Source organism: Panthera leo, chromosome B4 (assembly GCF_018350215.1).
Source record: "Panthera leo isolate Ple1 chromosome B4, P.leo_Ple1_pat1.1, whole genome shotgun sequence".
Lineage (NCBI taxonomy): Eukaryota > Metazoa > Chordata > Mammalia > Carnivora > Felidae > Panthera > Panthera leo.
The window spans coordinates 37,168,093-37,191,049 of NC_056685.1; the positions used below are offsets into that span (position 1 = coordinate 37,168,093).

A 22,957-nucleotide genomic window follows, 5' to 3' on the forward strand; every position below is an offset into this window, starting at 1 on the left:
TCCTGGCCTCATTGCTCCCATAAAGGAGAGCGCATTGGCTGGCCCTAGCAACAAGGAGCCCCAAACTCCCTAAGGAAACCCTCTATATGCATGATTCTTTCCTCCATCACTTTCTGTATGGCCATTAATCGAGTTGTATAGTTGGATGAGCTCTAGTTATCTGATATGGTTTTTTTTTCACCAGTTTTCACTGGTTGAAGATCTGACTGCAACTCATCTTGTCATAAGACTTACCCATTCTTCCCATAGGGCACACAGATATAGCCCTTCCTTCTTCTATCACAACCTGCCTCCAGGGCCTGGGGGGCACCATTCAGTCTCATACATACATCTCTTCTCCAGACTGTTCTTGGTGCTAATGCCCAAGCCTCTTCACCCTAAAAGGTTTTCCAGAATCTTTAGAGAACTGGTGGCTACTCAGGACTACAAACACCTTTAAAAATAGCCCTATGCTTTCTTTTACTGTGGGAGTCTGCTTGGCAAGAGGTTCTGGAGGAGTTGATGCCCCCCAATAACAATACTCAACCAGTGATGATGAAGGCAGGTGAATAAATACTCTGGCCTCTCATCCCTTGAGCAGAATAACTCCAAGGCACATTCCATGCCATTTCCCAAAAATGCCCAGTGGCCAAAGCCATGACCTGATCATTAATGAACATGTATTGGCTTCCTTCTCTTCTGTGTCTCATCCCCCACCCCCACACTGGCATTTCTTGGAGTCACCTTATCCCAAATAAACTACTTGTGTTAAACCAAAACAGACTTTAAAAATAGCCTTCTTTGTGGTCCACCCCTCTGAATATAGACAGACTCCAAGGCCTTATCTCCTGAACTCATTCATAGGGCCTGGGAGTTAGGAGACCCCTCACTGTCATCTCTAGCACATGCACATACATGCATGCATGCATGCACGTACACACACACACACACACACACACACACCCCAACACACACACAGACACACACACACACACACACCAACGCATACACTGATGCATACATAATGCTTCTAACTAGCTCTGTGGCTTGGGTAATTTGTTCATCCTTCTGTGTCAGTTTTCCTTACTTGTCACATGATGAGAACTTACTTATCTCTAAGCTTGGAATTCTGGAAGCTTGGATTCCAGTGCCAAAGCCAGTCCACCAAGGCCCACCAGCCCCAAGGTTCCAGACTGTCTGGCTGATGGAACCAACTCTGCCTTTGCCCACCTCTATGCAAAGGGATCTGAGAGACTATGACACCCCCCCCAACCCGAGTATATGATGAAAAGTATTAGAAAGAGGACTCTGTCCTTGCCTTCCCTCCTTAGACTTCTCCACTCACTTGTGTGGTATAAAGTAGCTATGGGAGACTCAGAACTAATGTCATCAATATGGCAAAGTTTAAGATTATACAGTACAGAGAAAAGAACATGGGCTTTGGTGTCAGGAAAACCTGGGTTAGAATCCTCTTTCTGCTACTTACTATGTGAACTTGGGCAAGTTGCCTAACCTCCTTGTGCCTCTATTTCCACAAAACAGGCATCCTAACTCCTTTGCAAGGTTGCTGTGAGGAATAAATATAGCTTGCAAAGAACTTAGTACAGTGCCTGGCACACAGTAGTCCTTGATAAATGATGACCACAGTGGTGGCAGTATTTGGAGCTGGAAACCTACAGCATGGAGTCTCAAAGGAATTCCCAGAAAAACAGCATGGAGAATTTCTATGTGGAAGGAGAAGGGGTTCTCAACATTTAGCCCTCCTCAACCTTCACAAAACAAACAGTAAGGTTTCTCCATCATAGCTCATGGTCTTTCCCAGACCTCCAGACTAACTCCCATGGTCTTTAGGGAGAGAAGCAAAGGCCAATTGGCTTACAGAGGCTTCCTCCCACCCTTGTTCTCCACCCACTGGAGCAACAACACAGTGAAGGACCTTGATGTTGGGGATCACAAATCATGGGATCCATCACCTCTGACGAATCCATACACATCTACCACCTACAGGAAGTCTCCTTGGCTGTACCAGTCACAATATGAGGTATGCCCTAGGCAGACATTTGTCCAATGCTCCTTGTGTGGATCTGTGTTGTAGTCACTTTTCAGGGAGCTGTAGAGGACTGAGTACTTAAAACTTCTCATCAAAAGAATGTTCCCAGCCTCTCTTTCCCTCTCTGTACCCCATCTATAAAAATGGGCCAGTGAAAGAGTTTAGAATATTCATCCTAGCTGTTGCAGCTAGAAGGCCATATACTTCAACTTAGAGATCACCTACTTCAATCCCAGTCTCTTATGGAACCGTAAGCCCATTGTTCCAATGCCCAGAACATCACACTTTGCAAGACACAGGCTGTGTCCCCTTGAGTGTCTAGAGTTTACTGGGCTGACCTGACATCATGAAGCTGCTGTCCCCAGTGGGTCATATTTCAGGCAGCCTGGCACTTGGACAGGAATCATGTGAATGGTATTCACTCCATGACCTGCATAGATTCTTGTAAGGAGAAGAGAGGGAGAGGAGGGGGGAGAGAGGCTGGTGATGTTAGCTATCTTGGGCTCATTATCCAGCTGTACAGAAACAGATTCCTTGAATGGCAGCCCACTAGCCTAGAGAAACTTAGTGTGACTGATGACATAAAGGAGATGCTAGTCATAAGAATCTTTCCTGGGTTGGGACACCCACTTGAGAAGGGAAAAAGAATGTAGGTGGCACCAAAACAAGAGGGTTCTGAGAAGGCTTTGGTGGCACCCATATGACATTAGACCAATAAACATACAAGGACTCAGGCCATGAATGGGGGTTATTCCACACATGAGAAAAAGACAGGATTTGAGCATGGCAAATGAAAGTCTTTGAGAAATTGGGGGAATAGCAGTTGCTCAGAGGAATACTACATGTGCCCAAGACCAGAATGACCTGTGTGTTGGGACTGAACATCACATCAAAGAGTGTCACCTACGTGGGAAGCTGAGGGATGTGCTTGGAGGGATGATAGGGGCCCAGAGAGCATGGCATATATATGACTCCCCTGGAGTTCTAGTGACCACTCCATCCTATCATTGCTGCTATCAAAGCTGATTTCATAAAATGTACATACTTTAATGCCAATACTTTGCTCAAAACCCATCAGTGACTTCCCAATACTCCTGAGATGAGGTCCACCAGCGTGGACTTTGAAGCACTTGTGATCTTACTACAACCTCCCCTTCCAGCCACATTTCCACCAAGTGATCCACCCACTCTGTGCACACTGAAGTTCTCCCCAAATCTGCCAAGCCCTCTCAGACCACTATGTCTCTCAATAACCTTCTTCTGCCTTGAGATGTTTTCTCTCCATGATCCTAATCTCCCACCCCCATTTTCTCTGCTTTGTCAACTCTTTCAGGACGCACTCTCATTGCCCCTGGGAAGAATCAGTCCCACCCTCCAATGTGCTCTCATAATTCTTGGCACTCGCCTCTATTTCAGCAATGACCACTTTGTGTTCTAATTATTCATTGATGTGTCTCTCTCTGTTAGACTATGCCATGTACATCTTTTTATCACCAGTGCAATCACAGCGGGCTGGCTCATAAGACATGTTTAATAAATGTTAAATGAAAAGATAGATGGCTGGACAGGTCGATGGATGGACATCATTTAATCTCTACTACTTTCCCAAGGGCAGAGGTACTGAGGTAGGGTCAGTGATGCACCACCCAGACTCTCCTTCAAGGAATGACTTGTTGCCCAGCTCTGGGAGACTGCCCTCTGCTGTCAGCCCCTTCAGCTCCTTCAGGGAGTGTCTCAAAGGCAGTGTCTCCTTGGCCCAAAGTCACGTCCTTCCCAGAGCTGTCGGAATCCAGTGACTGATTGCGGCGGGTATATAAAGGCTCAGCCATTGTTACTTAACATGGGGCAAGTTTGGTAGGTCATTCTCCCTTCAGAGCTCACCTGGGACTGGCTGAGCATTTTGTTGGACTTCTGTCACTTGGACTTTTTCTTTTGCCCCGTGCTATGTTCCTGCCCTCCTTTCCGTTTGTGTTGATCCCAAGCACATCCTCTAGGAAACATTCAGCACCCTCAACTCAGAGTCTGCTTCCCAGAGAACCAAATCAGTGACATAACCAGCTTTTCTTTCTTCTTCCTTCTTCTCCAGACAGCAAAGATTACCTGGGTCTGCCTGCCCACACACCTGTAGAACCTTTCCCATTTCCCAACAACTTTGAAACACCTTGAAAGAACTCTGGGCTCTCTTTCCAGAAAAATGCACATGATTTCATACATGCCAAATTTTACCTTCACATTCTGAGGCCTTAGAGACTCCATAGACCCAGGCTAAAAACACTATTCTGGAGACATGATCACAGATTATCTGCCATACGCTGAAGACTGTGCCAAGGGCCATAGGCAGCTCTGGTCGTACAGACAAAGTGTTTGGCTACCACCCACCTGAGAGCTTTCAGACACTGTTTACTGTTATCCTAGCACTGACGGCATCCTTGTTCACAAGTAAGAGAGCTTGAGTGGAGTGAGGCCCCTGGTTCTGCAACTTGTTCGTTAGCTGACTTGGGCAAGATACCTAACTTTTCTGTACCTCAGTTTGCTCATTTGCAAAGTGGGGATGTGAATATCTCCTTTCAAAGAGAGTGAGAAAGGTAAAATTAATTCATAGATAGGCTGGTATGCTGACCACAACGGGAAATATGGCCTCTTTTTTTTTAAGTTTATTTATTTATTTGGGGGGGAGGGAAGTGCACCCATGAGTGGGGGAGGGGTAGAGAGAGAGAGGGAGAGAGAATCCCAAGCAGGCTCTGTGCTGTCAGCACACAGCCAGATTCAGGGCTCAGTCTCAGCAACCATGAGATCGTGACTTGAGCCAAAATCAAGAATTGGATGCTTAACTGACTGAGCCACCCAAGTGTCCTGGAAATACAGCCTTTCTATGCACCTGGCAGGACCCTGTGCTCATACAGCCTCTGCCAGGGAGCTGACTCAGGTCAGTGAGTGTCCTCCCTGGGCTCCCAGGCAAAGCCATGTCGCCCCCTGCCAGGAGCTGGAAGGATGGAGGTAACTGGAGAACTGTGCAAGAGCCAGGAGAGGGCACTTAGGTCCATGCTGCCCTACCGGAGGCTGGCTTGAGTGATGGCCTTTGGCATGAAGGTGGAGAAAGGAATGAGGAGGCACCTAGAGGCCCACCTCCTGAGGGGCTTGTTGGTGTTGGTGCTGGTGGGTGGCCGAGGGAGGCTGTTTTCCCATCTGTGCAAGGCTAAAGCAGTGATTACTAGAGACCTTGCTAGGAGGGTTTGGGGGGGCTAAAGGATTCCTCATGTGGGAAGAATCTCCAGAAGTCCTGACCAATTGCACTACATTAGCCCAAACTCTGCCAGCCTTTCTTTTTTTTTTTTCAAGCTTATTTTTGAGAGAGAGAGAGAGAGAAAGAGAGAGAGTGGGGGGGGGGGGAGGGGCAGAGAGAGGGAGACAGAGAATCCGAAGCAGGGTCCAGGCTCTGAGCTGTCAGTGCAGAGCCCAATGCGGAGCTTGAACCCACAACCTGGTGAGATCATGACCTGAGCCAAAGTCAGATGCTTAACCAACTGATCCACCCAGGTGCCCCTGCCTGCCTTTCTTAAAGTGCTTTTGGGACAAAGAAACTAGGCATTTTGCAGAAAAAAGCTAACAACATGGCTCACATCTGGAGACTTTTCAGCCTTTACTAAAACACTTCCTTATCTCCCATGTCTGAATCAATAAGGTGATCGTAGATGGTCAGAATAAAGGCACCAAGCAAGGAAAGCCAAGCATCTTCTGGGTCCCAGATAGTACTGGGGAAATCTGAGGTGAACAGAGGGCCAGTGCTGGAAACAGAGTCGCTCTGTACTCATTCTAAGGACAGGCTAGAAAATGCTACTCCAGGTGGTGGAAGGAACACTGGGCTGTGAGTCAAGGTCCAATCTGGCTTCTGCCTGCAGCATTTGGTATAACCTTGGGCATGCCACTTCTCTCTGGACCTCTGTCTCCTCATCATGAAATGGACAGTCTCTGCAAAATGCTTTGACATCTGGAAGGAAGGAGAGGCTCAGCTTTCTCCATTTCTCCTTTCCTCTCCATGGGCCCCAGGCCCACACTGCACCATCCCTGCCCAGTGGCTGGGCTCTGGCTCCTCTGCCCTCAACACCCAAGGACACAGCATAAGCCTCCCTTTACTTCCTTTACGTCATTTAATCCATGGCAGCACCTGCCCCAGCCCATGGCTCCTTGACCTCCATTATCCAAGCTGGAAGCCAGGTCTCAGAATAGAAACCCCTGGAGGAGGGCAGCTGTGGCTTTCTGGGTTCATCCACTTGCAGAAACTGCCCTGGATTCATTGACTGTGACAGATGCTTCTCCTTCCCCTCTCCCAAGGGCCCTGAGAGAGTAAGTGATGCTCTCTCTTGTCAGCTCCTTGGAGACTCTGGGCTTTGGTCTCATAGCTGTTCCAAAAAAGTGCTGGCTGGTTTGCTTTGTCTTTAGGGGTTTCCTGTCAAAGGAACCACAGTCCTCTGGACTTGTGCCTTCCCCATATCCAGGCCCACAGTACCGTGGTGCGCACTCAAGGATGGTCACAGAAGCAGCCCAGGCAGACTGTCCCCAGATGTCCAGTGTGGGCATCAGCCTCCCCTACTCAGCCCACCCCACAAGGGAACAGCAGCACCTGGGCACATCAGAACCTGCTGTGCTCCAGGGAAATCTCATCTAGAAGTTTCCTCTGGACACCTCCCTCACAGGCTCCTAAACTGAGCACACTGATTAATGCCATCTTCTTGCCACTGGAATCCTAATATTTTGAGCATTTTATTTTCTCACAAATAGGCATAGATCTGGTAACAAAACCAGGCTCTAAGGACATCCTACCTGCTTTCTGCCCCTTCCCTGACACACAACACACAATTTCACAAATGCATGTTTCTCTAAGCCCAGACACAGAACTCACTGTACCCCTAAATGCACCTCAGATTTCTTCACCGTTTATGTCTGCTTGTGTTATCGTCCCTAAGAGAAGACATTTCCCACGCCTGACATCCTCGTGGCACCCAACCCTGCAAGGAAGCTCCAGAAACACTGCCTTTAAAACCATCTCTGGACACACAGCCTAAAGTCGTCACACAGCCAGTGCAGGCAACACTTCGTATTTACAGCCTGGTGAAACTCTGGATTTTATTTAATTTTTTCTCTTATTATGAGCCATTTTACATATGGAAATATGAGTGACATATGTATAAAGTGTAAAGAAAAATCTTCACTTGTACCCAGCTCAAGAAATGGCACATTAGAAGCCTTTGACACCTCACATATTCCTTCTCCTCTTAAGGAATCTTTGTCCTGAATTTGTGTTTATTATTTCCTGCTTTTCCTTGGGGGCAAATTTCTTCCTTGTCCTTACATAAGTGGCGGTGGCTGCTTTTGCAGCAGCACCAAGCCTGCATAGTGTGCTCACGGGGCAGGTCCGGGAACACTCGAGATCTTGCAGACCCCACACAGGTCAGGAGGTCCTTCTCCAAGGGCAATGGCCTGCAACTCCATGCTGGCAGGACAGAAAAGATGGCAGGGATCTGGCCGCAGCTGAGCTGCACCCATTGTCTCAGCAAGGAAGACTTTTAGGAAAGAAAATGGACTCATTCTTTAAGGACCTATTCCCCCGCCCCACCACCACCACCATGGTCTAGGTATGTTACCATGGGCCACGGTGACTCTCAGGAGCCACATAAGTGATGCTGGGAGAGGTGTACTCAAGAAAGACATCAGCCCATGAGCCAGCTGGGAGCCAGGTCCAAGGTGTGAGTGCTTTGGGGTCCCTGAGAGGAGGGAACACAGGAGGCCACAGGCAATGTTGGCCAGTGCACAGATGGGGACAGCGCTGCAGCAGGTAGGACTCCATGCCAGACGGCCTGGCTTTGCACGCTCGCTCTGCCATCGACTTGCTGTGTGACCTTGGGCAAGTTGCTTAACCTTGTGCCTCGATTTCTTCTCTATGGGAGAATTAAGGTAGAGAATTAAGGTGTGTAAAATGCTCAGTAAGCCCTATATAATGAACAACTATCTTTTTCCTTTTTAGGATTTCCAACATGCTATTCTGTTCAAACAAGAAAACAAAAAAGCAAAAACCTCATTCTGTTTCCGAATATGAAAAGGTAGGAAGGAAGTGACTTCAGAATAAAGAACAGTCCTTAACTTGAACTATCTTTCTCTCACGTTCTTGTGAGAGAGTTCTTTAAATGGAAAAGTAGTGCTCTTTTCTGCACAGCATAATTTCTGAAGCTCTGAGTTACAGACGATGCCAAGAGAATCCTGCCAGGAGGTATAAGGGCTGGGAGGCAGCAGGATATAATGAGTGGGAGATGAAGAACCAGACTGACCATGGTTTAAAATCTAACAACTCACTTGTTGTGTGGCCTTGGCTAGTTCCCTAACTTTTCAGAGCCTGTTTCCTCTTCTGTTGGGAGAGTTGACAAAACAATGTCCATAAAGCTTCTGGGACCTACTGATGCCCTGTAAATGTAGGTTTCCTTCTTTCATCTGGGCATGTGGCACTTCCTCACCTTCTGGCTCAAGAGTGATGACTCCCTGGAGAGCAAAGACCTCATCTAATCCTTCTTGGGTCCCTCTGAGGGATGGTGATGATCGCAACACACACAGTACATCCCAGAGGCTGGGCCACGCCCAGCTATTTTGTTTCCTCATGGCTATAAAGTCCCTTTATTCCATCCTCCTCCTGTCCCACTCAGATCGGCCCTACCTCACCCCAGCAGAGCAGATTTTTTTTGGATCTTGAGCGATTTCCAGGGAAAGACATTCTCCCAGCTCCTCACAGACTCAATTTCACCACAAGCCAGGGAAAAGGTCTCCGATGGCCTACAGGTGTCTGTGGCAGTCAGGTGTGTGCTGACCCCAAACAGGAGTCTTGTGACACAAGAGATGGAAATGGCAAATGCCCAGTAGTGTAGGACGCTGCTCTGGCCATCCATCCAGTTTCTACGGAACAAGATTATTGACCTATTTCCTTTCAGTCACCTTCATTATCTTTTGCTTTCCGACTTGAAGTTCTTCCTAATGTCTAGCTTCAGTCGTTCTTGCTACCGAAGAAACCTTCACAAGCTCACAAGTATCAGAATGGCTGTGCTATTTTCTACATGTCTGCGGGTTTCACACGTCTCTCCAAACGTGTTTAGGATGAAGGGACAATGCATGGCACACTGGCTTTGGGAAGAAGCCTCAGAGATCCCAGCTTGGGGAACCACCCACCCCTCCAGGCAGGGCAGGGGTCAGTGCCAGGCCATAAACCTTTCCCTGAAAGGGTTCGACCGTTTCCTCCTTTTTAAATAAAAAAATTTTTAATCTTTATTTATTTTTGAAAGAGAGAGTGTGATCAGGGGAGGAGCAGAGAGACAGGGAGACACAGAATCCGAAGCAGGCCCCAGGCCCTGAGCTGTCAGCACAGAGCTCGACGTGGGGCTCAAACTCACCAACCATGAGATCATGACCTGAGCTGAAGTTGTACACTCAACCGACTGAGCCACCCAGATGCTCCCATTTCCTCTTCTTAAGAGAACAGACAAAGTGTCAGCTGGCAAGAATTTTCTGATAAAATGCCTCTGCTCTTAATCTCATCCTAGCCTGCACTGTGACAGCCTGGTGCTGGGTGAAATCATTTCCTCTCCTGCCCTGATGTCTAGAAAATCTACTCTCTGGGCCGGTTGGCCCCACTGGATTGGCATTCATCTGGGTCTCTAGCTTCTTTGATCTTTTCCCCAAATTGGTCCCTTAATTCTGAGAGTCTCTCTTTCATTCAGATATTGGGCTCTTTCCAGCAGCCTATGTCCCAGGCTAGGCTTGAATAGAAACATCTGAAAGATGCCTCCTTCTCCATGCCCATCACCTGCCATCCAAAGGAGGGACTAGACCCTCTTTCTGAAGGGCATGTCTCAATGACTCTGAACAACATTCCAGGTAGTGTGTCCCCTCCTACTTGCCATACCAGGGGCTCTGCCATTAGACCCTCATCTCCTAAAGTAGTCAGCCCATTCTTTCTAAACATTTCCTAGTCATACCTGAGTTTCTAGTCCCTTCTCTGGGACTCCTGGATCTTGATTGATTTCTCCCTCTCTGCTCCTGAAAAATCCAGTTTTCAAATAGCACTTACTGAGTACTTCCTATATGCCAAGCACCTTTCCAGGAATCATCTCATTTAACCCCCTCAACCACTGTAAGAGGTAACTGCTCCTGCTATCCCCATTTTACAGGTAAGCAAATTGAGGATTAGAAGGTTTATGTAATTTAACCAAGGTCACAGAGTTTGTAAGTTGCCACGCCAGGATTTAGACCTGGATTTGAGTTGCTCTGTCTGTGTTCTCAACCGCTCCACATTCTAGTACTTCCTTGAAGTCTTCCTGAATTTATCTTCGAGCCCAGGGTACTATTTTACTACCTCCCCACTTCTCAGATCTTCCTGTCCAACCTAGAAGGGCATCCACAAAACTCATCTGGCACACCCCTCTGCACTTGGAGAAGAAAAGAGACTCTCATATTTTTAAGTTCGTTATTAATCAGTAATTGTGAGTATCCTGTTCACCGGTATCATTGCTCATTATGAATTAATAAATTCATAGTAATATACAAGTCTCTTATAATGCTGTTTCTGGTGAGCCAGGTCCCCTGAAATCTGAGGACCTCAGGGTCACCTAATCGCTTCTCCAAACCTGCCAACCTGCAGCCTAGACGTGGAACACGGGAACCACGCTGAGATCCTGCCACTCTGTGTGGGTGGTGGAGCATGGCCGAGGCAGCGCATTCAAACAGTGACAGGCAGGAAGCAGGCCTTAATGCCCCCCATTTGTTGCAGCCCCTCTCTTTATGCGGGCTTGTTTTGATCTCTGTCAGCTTCTTTGGAACCTGAACAAGTTGCTTCTTTCCCCTATTTCCCCAGCTGGAAAACAGACACAGTAATTCTTGCCCCTGTGGCCTTTAACAGGTTTGTGGTGAGGATCAGATGGGTGAATGGTTGGGAAGGAGTTTTACAACCCGGAGCACCCTGTACACATGTTAGTTAAGGTTATGACCAGCTTTCCACCGAAACTTCCTTCATTTTCCATCATTTCTGTCCTTGGAATGAAGGAAGCTGCATGCATGGCAGAAGGGAAGCGGGTATCGGGTTTTTCCTGGAGCATCCCGGGGGACAAAGTCCAGCGCCCAGGCAGCACAGGCCCTTGGATGCGGGGAGTGGGGCGAGGACCAGGGAAAATGACAGAAGGTGGTTGTGAGAGCCTGGACGACTCAGAGTGAGGCGAGGCTTTCCTCCTTTTGAAAATTCCCTTTTGTGTTTTAACAATCAGTAGAATGGAGAAAGAACCCGTGCACCGGCCCACTTGACGCTTCTCCTTTCTTATGTGTGCTCGCACGAGTTTGGATGTTGCCGTTCCCATCTGCTTCTTGGGTCCACTGTCCCCCATGTTCCTGCCATGCCACTTGCCCTTTGTTTTGCTTTGTAAATGCTCCTGGGTGCTCCTGCTGCCACGGCCCAAGGCAGAGTGTCTTCTTACAGAATTACTGCCACAGGGACCCTGGACATTAGACGGTTCACCCCCTTATGTAGTAGCTGGGGAAACTGAGGCATGGAGCTGGTGGTAGAAAGCCCCAGCTCTTCAGGAAGCCTGAGTTCTAGACCCTGTTGGGCACGTCACCAGCTGGGAGAGCTCGGGCAAGGCACCTTCCTCCGGTCCTCAGTCTCCTATCTGTGTGATAAAGAGTGGTGTATCACTTGGGTCCCTTCCAGCCAGAAACCCTCTGGTTCAAAAGCAATAGCTCCTGCTAGCTCTTCTGCCTGTCAGGGACAGCATCATATGCCAGTCTTCCTTCACAGACAGCTGTCTTTCCTGGTTTTTGTTTTTGTTTTCTTTTTGTGGTTTTTTAATCATCATATACACACATACACACACACACACAAAATCTCTAAGAATCTCCTTTCTTAAGCTGTTCCAAGGCCTCTGTCAAAGGCAGTAGAATCGTTAAGAACGCCTTGTCTGATTAAACCACTTGCTGCAGACTATGATGATCTCCTCTCTTTTGGTTTGATGAAACAGATTTAAAGCCCTTTTTGTCATATATCAGAAACACTCACTGAAATCATAAATTATTGTCATGGTCATGTTATTGGTTGAAAGACAAATGAATGGGTGAAGATGACTTTTCAGAGGAGAAAACAAACCCAAATCAAAAAGGCTTAAGAGTGAGGTTAGAAAAATCTCTAGGCTTGGGGCACCTTGGTGGCTCAGTCGGTTGGGTGGCTGACTACAGCTCGGGTTATGGTCTCACAGTCTGTGAGTTCGAGCCCTGTGTCGGGCTCTGTCCTGAGCACTCAGAGCCTGAAGCCTGATTCCGATTCTGTGTCTCCCTCTCTCTCTGCCCCTTCCCTGCTTTCTCTCAGTCTCTCTCTCTCTCTCAAAAATAATAAACAATAAAAAAAATTTAAAAAAAATTAAAATCTCCAGGCTTGCAAAGAGAGGTTACTCTTTCTGGGAATGAAAAAAAAAGGAATACCCAAAAGACTCAAACAAGAAGTTTCTGGGAAATGAAAAAAAGAATCTCTTTCCCTAAATTGGACAAAACTGTGCATTAATGAACACCAGCGGAACAGAGATGGTTAGATGTTCCTTGTGGTGGCTTTCATTTTGTTCTGGGAGTAGTATACTTAGTTATGTTTATTTCTTTAAATAATAAAGCCTGAGGTTTTTTCTCCCCCTGAAGATATTCTCCCAGTTATTCCTGTCTTCAGCTTGGTTGCTCTGATGTGTTTACCTCCAGGTGCCTAGAGTCCTCAAAGCCTCATTTGTAGGGTGGAGGGCCAGCCTTCACTGTCGCTGACCCACAAACCAGGCTTTCTTTGAGGAGCCCCCTCTAAGCAGCCCCCTTCCTGTGGCAGGAGAAGTAAGAGCCTGCTGTTCACTCCCCCACCATGCTTTCACTTCCTGTGCTTGAGAGCACCCCCCCCCCCCCCCCCCCCCGCTTCTTTGGTCACCTGACTGGCGGCAGCACCTGCAAAAGATACTTCGTTCAAATCCTAGTTCCGCCCTTTGCCAGGGATATGGCCCTTAGACAAGCCGTTCATCAGCTCTGATCCTCACTCTGTCCTCGAACCTGGGACTGAAAGCAGTTCATGAACCTTTGGTGGGAATTAAGTAAGCTAATATCTGTCTAGCACGTAGCAAGGGCTCACTAGCTGACAGCCAGTGTTCTCTTTCCCTCTCTCATGGGTAAGGGACACAGAATAGAAATAATAGACTGAAGAGGAATTCTCTAATCATCTCTCAACACACTGCTGACAGAAAGCTGTCTGTCCTAACTCACAGCTCTTTGAAGGTGGGCCCAAGCCTGGCCTCATTCACATGACACAGACCCAGCCCAGGCCTGTGGACAGGGAAGTTTGAAAATGCCCTTTGGTGACAACGGAGGTCTCATGAAGAGACTGGTCTTAGAGGATCACTGGGTGGGAAAAATACATGAGGAAATCGGCCTGGGCAAATACTTGACTCCAAACACAAGTTTCACATTGCAGCTGAGGAAAACTCACTGAACAGAAAGCCAAAAACCATGACAAGACAAAGCTTTCCTAATACTCTCTGGAACTGGGGGTATGGGTGTGGGGGCCATCCCCTAGCAGGGTATCAAAGTATTCTGACATCTATTTTGTCTTTTGTGCCTCCTGAGTCTGGCAGGGAAGACACAGATGGGACAAAAAGCATGGACATGAAGGGACAGACCACGTGGTTGGTCAGGGAACAGGTTTCTCTAGCTCCAGGACCAAATTCTTCTGCCATTGCCTGTGGTTATCCTCAGGTGTAAAGCCCAGCTGAGGCAGATTCTGCCGTAACTACACAGAAATCCTCAGGACACTGATGAGCAAACCTAACCTGCTCAGAAAGCCCAAATAAGAAGGAGCAGCCCCGCCCCTCCCCCTGCTGTTTGCCACTTGAGTCCAGGTTTGCTGTGTTCTGGGCCAGACTGATGTCCTCAATCCTCAGGAATCCCACCTGGGCCCCACAATCAGGAGATGATCCATTCCAGGGCAGGTCATCATGGGAACTGTCAGAGCACTGTGTTAGGTCACATGATCCCAACCCTTGCCAAGGCCTTTGGGAATTACCCGCTGGACGCTGAGGAGACCAGACAACTTCCCCTTGGCCTTGTCTGCTGCCCACTGCCTTCTTGTTGTGCCGAGGCAGAGACCCCAGAGCCTAGGGGCTGGGCAGCTTAGGTGGGCCAACCCTCCAGCCCCACTCAGGCCTAGAAGGGAAGCGTGTCTTCTCTGTGCTTCTCTAGGGAAGAGGGGACAGAGTTCCGCAGTCCCAGAATGAGCCCCTACCCTCTCCACTGCGGGTGGGGCAGGATTCCCGGCAGCCTCGGAGCCAGAGCTGGGGATGTGACTGATGGAGCTGGCGCGTGATGCCGAGTCTCCCTAGCCCAGCTGTTTGAAGACTAAACTGTATCGATTGAGAATTTAATTGCTCCGTAATCGCTGAGTAAACACTGGCTGGTCCATTGATCATGCCCCAGGCCAGCTGGGGAGAGCCAAGAGGCGGGACAGAGGCGCCAGCAATGCGAACGAAGGGCTCTCCCAGACAGCATCCTTGGAAGGAAATCCCTTCCTCAAGGATATAGTACAGAGTGCAGCCTCCAGCAGAGCTCACAGCCACCCACCGCCCAGTCTGCGGGCTGGTTAGCAGTGCAGACCAGCGCCAGGAAAGGATGGGGGCTTCGGAGAGGCTGCTTAGGGCGGGAGGTTCTCTCTGGACACCATATACTAAGTGGGAAGTGCAGGCTACAAAATCTTTTTTTTTTTTTTTATGGGGGGAAAATGTAAAATACAGTGCTTAGAAAAATAAAACCCTGGAAGGTTGCACCCTAATATATTGACAGTGGTTAATTCTATATAACTGGATTCAATTATTTTCTTCTTTATATTTCTGTATTTTCCACATTTCCAACAACTAGCAAGTATAACTTATAATCAGAGAAAATAGATGTTATTTAAGATCAAAAGAAATGCCTAGAAGGGTTTCTCCTGTGCTCTGGAAGAAAGAAAGAAAGAAAGAAAGAAAGAAAGAAAGAAAGAAAAAGAAAAAACCCTAGCAGCAGCTCTGTGGAAAGTGGTTGCATTTTGGAGTTAGACCTGAGTTCACCTTCCAGTTCCAGAACTGATTAGCAAGGTCCCTCTGTCAAGACACGGGGCTTCCCTCCATCTCAGATTCCTTATCTAAAACTTTGAATAACAGCTATCTCACAGAATTGAGATAAAATACTCAGAGTGCTTAGTGCAACATACCTGGCATGTTCAAGAAATATTAGTGTCTCTTCCATCCTGGAGGAAGGCTGGGCAGGTAGGACAGAATACCAGGGGTGAGTCATTGAGTTCACTGGGGCCCAGAGTACCTTCTTCCCCAGGGCTCCCCAGGGGAGGGAGTTGTTCTGTTTCCTCCCTATGCTTCCCCTAGCTGAGCCGCCACCCCACCCTTACAAGCCTCCTCTCATTACACTAATAGAAGGCAATCTTCCTCCACTCGGCCCCATTGCCACCCACAGAGACAAATGGGCTGCCATTCTGTTGGATGCTGCGTGGTGGCTGGCCAGTTCCAGGGTCATTGTCAGGGAGAGCGTGAGAGGGAGGAGAGGGATGGAACTGGAAGTAGGGCTGCAATTACTAGCCTATTCAGCTCCCTAGAATAAAGCCCTTGTCATTAGCTAGCAGCGGGAGGAGGTAGGGAAGGGGGAAGAAAGAGCCTGGCACACACTTACTGCACCCGGCTCTGGGTTCCACGCCGCCCCCCACCCAGCTCTCACCTGAGGGCCTAAGTGCCCTGGTAAGCACAGAGGGTTTGCCTGGGCTGGGGGGGGGGGGGGGTTGGGAGGTGTGTGTGTGAACCCAGGCCCATTCCCGGGTGGTCTCACCATCCCCTCAGAGGCCTCTGCCAGCCCCATAACTACTCCATTGCCCCCCAGTCCCTGATGCCACCCCTTGGCTCCTTTCTTACAGAAACCCAGCTTCCAGACTTGCTCAACTTTGGGTGTTCCTACCTCCTGGGGTATCACTCCCTGGCAGGCTCCACATCCCAAGGTAGAGTTTCTCCTGACCCCATCCCTCAAGGCTTCTCTTCAGGTGGCTGGGGCAGGTTGTCCTAGCAACGCCCACCCTCCAACCCAGGGCTGGGGCTTATCGGTCTCTTGGGGAGGGGGGAGGGTTTCTCCTGGCCCCTTAGTCTCTCCTCTGGGCTGAGGGTTTGCCTCCGGCTGTGGCGGCTCCTCTCCACTGGTCTGACCAATGGGGCTGTGGGTGATCAGCTGCCGTGAGGCCTCCATGGGATTCGTCCAGAGTTCTTAAGAAAGGGATTCTTGCTAAGTCCCACAGCTTGGAGTGGGGCAGGGAGAGGACAGACCCTTCAAGTTGGGCTGATCTTGATCACCACTGGCTTCAGCTGGGGTGCAGAAGAAGAATGTCAGGGAGCCAGCTCTGAGGTCACACACCAAAGGTCCCAGTGACCCTGAGACCTGATCAATTGGCTTAGGTTTCTTATTGGGGTCTCCTGTGCAGACCAATGGGCTTATCCCCAGAAGATTCAGAGGCTGATTGGGCTGGAGCCTGGCTGAGCTGGTGGGAAGCCAGACTGACAAGAGCCTACCTTGTCTCAGAGCCCTGCAGCCCAGCCCAGGATCTCCCAGGGTGGCCCAGAGGGCTTTGTGACCCACCAACCCCACGCTAGCCCTCAGCCCAATCTCTGACTTTGGCAGGTTCTCACAGAGAAATTCCTGGGGAGGTGTAGGCTATGCTCTGTGGAGGTGGGGCACCTGGTTAAAGGAAAGTGATAAGGGGGTGTAAAGGGGTCACAGATAGGGTTAGGAGCAAGGATGTGGGGGTCTAATGGGAGAAAACGTTCTTAGGATGCAATCCCCCCAGGAAGCCAGGAACAGACAGACTGACTGACACATACATTGTTGGACTGTCAGAAAACATCCAGAGGACCTCCTCCCAGAGAAGCCGAGAAACTGACATCAGAAATAGACAGACAGAGAGGCAGAAATACACTCTAGGAAACTACAAATGAAACAGAACAACTTGGAATAATTGGGAACAGAGGCAGACAACAGCTGAAGGTCTGGACCAACTGGGCGTAATTCTCCCTGTCCCACCCAGAGGGGAGGGCTGCGGGAGGGTAGTCCCTCCATAACCGAACATCCCCCTACCCTCCCTCCCAGAGCACCTCTGTCCCCCACCTTGGCACCTGCCTTTTCAAGGGAAAACTAAGATAATAGATTTCCTACCCTCCCACTCCAAATCTTGAGAAAGAGGCCCATTCCCTTGGCAGCCATGATGGGGGAGCACCCCTCCCCTGCCCCACATACACTTGTCACTCTCTCCCACATGGCACACCAGCCCCCCCCATCCCTTCCCACCAGGGTCCAGGGCCACAGGGCAGGTGGGCAGGCAGAGGGGTGTGGGCATGAGAAGGAATAAGAGGGCTGAGAAGTGAGAGAAAGGATGACCATGGAAAATCCAAGGAAGGATTCCTGTTGCCACACCCCTAGGACTGAGCTTGAGGGCACCCTGTCATCCATCTTTGATGATGCCTTGTGCTTGGGTAGTAGCAATTAAATGCTTACTGAATGGAGCTGGATTGACGGGGTGGGAGGCAGACTAGACAGCCCTTCTCCCCGCCTGCCAAGGAGGAGATTTTTAGGAAGAAGACTCAGCTGTGTGTCTGAACAGTGACAGCCCATCGGAAGGAACCAGGACCCTCTGTCTCTTTCCTCGAAGATCATCCTGATGCCACTCTGCTCTCTGTCCTCTTTTCTCTTCTCTCCTGCCCTCACATTCTCCCATTTCTGTCTACTTCCAGTTTCCAGGTGAGCCATTTCCAATTTGGAAATTGGAAACTAGATGGGGAGATCCTCCAGAACGCAAGTGGCCTTACTTGTTCTTATGTCCCCGGGCACAGAACTTGACTCACAGACCACCCAGGGCATGGGCACAGCGCTCGGTCCCTCTCTTTGCCTTCCATGATCCTACCTGGTCACCCTCGGAACAAGCACACCTCCCTCAGCCCTGGACTGAAGGATCCCAAAGTGCCACTTGCTTTGGCCTGACTCTGACACCTCAGAGTCCTGCCTACACCCCGGCCCTGACTTCCCTTTAAGGGAACATGAGTAGTGATGCCTTTCAGGGGTGATTTTGTGTCTTTGTGTCAATAGCTACCATCTCTGATGCCTACCTAGTGCTCTCCAAGGAATAAAGGAGGAAAGATCATGGAATCACTCAGTCTCAAACAAGGAAATGGTGAGCGGTAGGAGTGACAAGCCTTCAGGGCAAGTCTGGGCGCTGGTACTTTCTGGCCACGTGATTATAGGCAGGGCCCTTGAGTGCTCTGAAACGTACTCTGCTCTCAAATAAGACAGGGACAAGAAAGCCTGGTCTAACCTCGCTGAGCAGCTGAAAGACCCAATGAGATTATGCGTCAGTGTTACTTTCCTGACAGACCACCCTCTTGGGAAATTGAGGCCCAGGGGAGCTGAGCAACTTGCCCAAGTTCATCCCAACAACAGGAGACTGTAGATGAGGCCAAGTTCAGGCCAGAATCCAAGTATCTTGACTCCCAGTGACATAAGAAACAAGTAAAAAAGGAGAGAGAAATGTGCAGAACTAAGAAGAATTGGTGGAAAGAGAACAAAGCGTGACCAAGGCCCCGGGATGTAGACACAGGAGAGGAATTTGATGTGGGCCAGAAGGAGAGAGGTGAGGCAGAGAGACAGGTGAAGGTGGAAGACAGACAGAAGCACAGAAGTGCAAGGAGGAGGGGCCACAAAATGGGAGGTGGAGGGGAGAGGGACCGAGTTCAGCTACTCAGAGTGACTCTCATTTCTCCTACCCTAGCTGAGGAAATGATCTGCGTGGCACAGAATTATTTACCTACGCTTATGTTCCAGGGGAGTCTAGAGCTTAAGAAACCCAAAGAACTCACTGAGCACCTGTTCAGGCGACTGTTAGGTGTTAGTCCCACAATGTAAGACGTCTGCAGCAAACAGCTGTGGAGAAGAGGGGCCACGTTGTGGGAAGCAGGCGGTGCCCACAGCCTTGCAGCGTTTCTGTATCCATTCAGCACTTTGTTACTCACCGCCCTTCCCGTGCAGGCTTTGCAAACGTGATGATAATTCCGCACAGAAACTTAGAGGTGGAGGTACTCCACATTAAAAGGAAAAGTTTATAGTACACGTAAAAGCTAAACAAATAGGTTTTGTGACGATGATGACTACTCCCTACGGAAGACCGCTATGTTGTTGGCATTATTGGAGAGACCCCAAATATGTGCTGTAAAATTCACATTTTCTGTCTGATTAGATTGGCATGCTGGGCCCGTTCCATCAAATATATGTATATATATCTAAGTTTTATTACCCTAAGATGTCATCAGTGACTAGGAAGTGATCTGATATTTTGCTACTTAAAATAGTTAAATTAATTTAAAATTCTTTAATTAAAAAAATTAATAAATGAGAAAGGGACTATGACTAACCCACAACAAGATGAAGCGGGCCTGGGACAGTGAGACCAACCCCTGACTCAACATTCTCCCCCTTCCTTCCCAGGTCAACAGCTAACTCAGTGCAGGTTGAAAAGCCTGACAATTAAAACTCAGTCATCTTGGCTCTTTTATGGGAGGAGAAAGATTAGAAAGAAAAGAATAAATCTTTGCTACCATAGAAAAGGCAGGCACAACCCTGGACTGAGCACCTGCTTAGTGCCAGACACCCTACCACGTGATTATATATTCTGTGTATAATCCAACTAACTTCCCTTGATTTCTAAAAAGATGATATTTTATGTAGGCTCTTTAGGGGAAGGAGCCTAAGTTTGGCATTTGAACATTAGGGTATAATGGCCTCCAGAGTTGGGAATGGCTCATCTGGGGACCAGAGGAAGGCAAGAGCAATAGAAGGCATGAGGCAGGAGGTAAAAACAGACAGACAAAAACACAGGACTCAGAGGAAGAGGCCGAATGGCGCTGTGCAGTGTGCTTTGCTTCGAGGGGAAGGACAGTGGGGGTGGGGAAGGGAGGACGGCCACCAATGCATTCCCACCTTTGGGAGGCCAAGTCGGAGCAGGCGGGCTTCTGCTCGGCATCAGCGGCTGGGCAGCAGAACTGGTGCAGCACGGTCTCATTCCTGAGGGCAGAGCAAGAGGGAGAAGGTCAGGGGTGGCCTTGACACGTTGGGCCCAGCTGGCACTGACACATCCCCCACCACCTGACCTGAGAACCCTTCAACCTGTGTTAACATTACTCCAGGGAGGAGCTTCTGGCTCTTCTCCAACACGCAGTAGGCCCAGTTCAAACACCACCTCCTGCTTGCAGTCCCCGGACCTCCCATCAACCGCCTCCTCCTCCTCCTTCTGAGCAACCCCCATCCCCGGCCCTGTCCTCTGCATAGGATGTACCATTTATTCAGCCCTCCCGTTTATCATTAAGTTCTTTATGACTCCGTTCCCTACTATGATCTGGCAAGGCCAAACTAGGTCTATTCACCCATCGTGCACAGAACTGTATGCAGGGAATGTGTTTAAGCTGATCGTATGCGAAGGTAGAAAGCACTCATACAGAGATTTTAGGGTTGCTGGCTGAAAATCCAAGGCACGGTGCTTGATGAGGAATTTGTTTGATGCAAATGAAAACGCTAACCCGGAGGCGGAGATAGAAATTCCAGTGCCAACTCTACAGCTAGCCAGCTGTGTGATACCTCATCACCTTTTCCAGGCCACAATTTACTTACTAATGAAGTAAATGAGTTGAACCAGAGAAGTGGTTCTCAACCCTAGCTGCTTATTAGAATCACCAGGAGCTTTAAAAACCATCAATGCCTGGGCCCTAACCCCCAGGGACTGATTCACTTGGTCTGGACTTTTATAAGGTCCAGGACTTTTTATAAGGACTTTTTATAAGGTCCCAGGTGATTCAAAAGGTAATCAGAATTGAGAGCCATTAGACTAGATGATTTTCAAGGTGACTTCCATCTCTAAAACTCTGTGATTCTAATATCTACTTTGAGCCACCTTGGGATTTAACAGTAAAATTAATTTTGGATGAAGGTATGCTGACATGTGGTCTTCTCTCCCTTAGCAAGCATTCACCATCATGGAGTCAGAGAATGACAGACCTGGGAGGGCCCCCAAAGATTTCCCAAAAGACATTTTTAAAACTTCCTTTAGCCTCAGAACACTTTGTCCAAACCCAATCTTTCCTGGAAGCCCATTTTGTAAAACAACGAAGGTGGTCCCTCTATGGTCAGGGAATTGGAGGTCTATGCCTCCTTGATCTGCTGGTCCCAGTCTTGGTAGCCACCTCCCATGTGTCTCTTGGGGGCCCCAGGATTATAAGAGCATAGATTAGAAACTGCTGTGTTTGGGGTGCCTAATGGTTAAGCATCTGACTACAGCTCAGGTCATGATCTCATGGTTTGTGAGTTCGAGTCCCACCTTGGGTGAACACAAGCCCGGCTTTAGGTGAACAGAGCCCAGCTTCGAGTAAGCTGGAGCCCCGCTTCAGGTGAACATGAGTCCCACTTTGGGTAAAATATGAACCCCGCTTTGGGTAAGCCGGGCTTCTCTCTCCCTCTCTCTCTGCCCCTCATGGGATCCTCTCTCTCTCTCTACCCCTTGCTCACTTGCTGTCACTTGTGCCCTCTCTCTCTCTCTCTCTCAAGAAAGAAAGAAAGAAAGAAAGAAAGAAAGAAAGAAAGAAACTGCTGAGTTTATCTCTTTTCATGGAAGAAAATAATGTTGGAGCCTACCTTAATCTGACAAAAATAATTCCAGAAAGATTTCATGCTTAAGTGAGAAAACATAAAACAAGGTAAGATTTACAAGGAAATTTAGGAATACAGTTTATGTGTTGCGGAGACTTCAAAACAAAACAGGAAATTGAAACGCCATTAAGAAAGAGAAACATATCTGACTACATACAATGAAAACATCTTGTATGGAAAAAGATACTCTCATAAGCCAAACAACAAATGATAGAGTGGGAAAATATATCTGCAACACATATGACAGAAGGCCATATCCTTCTGACAGAAGGCCTTCATATCCTACATTGAGATCCCACAAATTCTTAATGCAAAGACAGACCCAGTAGAAAAAATGGGCAAAGATTAGGAATCCCAGTTGACAGAAGAGGAAATCCAAAGCGCTGGTAAATAGATGGAAAGATGCTCTACCTTACTAGTCAATAAGGAAGTGCAAATTAAAGCAGCACTGAGATGCCATTTCCCAACCACCATACTGGCAAACATTCAAAAGACTAGTTACGATAAGTGCTGGTGTGAATGTGGGGAGAAACGTGCCCTTGTCTCCCACCTGTGTGGTTGTGAAGTTTTACAGCTGTTTTGGAAATGAAAAAGAACTCATGTAGGGCACCTGTGGGGCTCAGTCGGTTGAGCTTCTGACGCTTGATTCCGGCTCATGTCATGATCTCATGGTCATGAGATCAAGCCCCACGTCAGGCTCTGAGCTGAGTGTGGACCCAGCTTAAGATTCTCTCTCTCTCTCTCTCTCTCTCTCTCTCTCTCTCTCTCTCTCTCTCTAAAGGGTTAGTATTCAAAATCTATAAGGAACTTAGCAAACTCAACACCAAAAAAACAAAACAAATAATCCAGAGAAGAAATGGGCAGAAGACATAAATAGACACTTTTCCAAAGAAGACATCCAGATGGTCACAGACACGTGAAAAGATGCTCAACATCATTCATCATCAGAGAAATACAAATCAAAACCACAATGAGATACACCTCACACCAGTCAGAGTGGCTAAAATTATCAACTCAGGAAATAACAGATGTTGACTAGGATGTGGAGAAAGGGGAAACCTTTTGCACTGCTGGTGGGAATGCAAACTGGTGCAGCCACTCTGGAAGACAGTGTGGAGGTTCCTC

The 22,957-nt window shown here is 48.5% G+C and overlaps 1 protein-coding gene across 1 annotated transcript in view; it reads right to left on the bottom strand.

The window, feature by feature from the left end:
- Positions 1-22,957, bottom strand: part of IQSEC3 (IQ motif and Sec7 domain ArfGEF 3) — a 103,423-nt gene that overhangs the window by 51,077 nt on the left and 29,389 nt on the right. Inside the window, exon 2 of the mRNA XM_042948390.1 lies at positions 20,114-20,197. Coding sequence (XP_042804324.1) covers positions 20,114-20,197 — 84 coding nt within the window. The remainder of the gene's footprint in view (positions 1-20,113; positions 20,198-22,957) is intronic.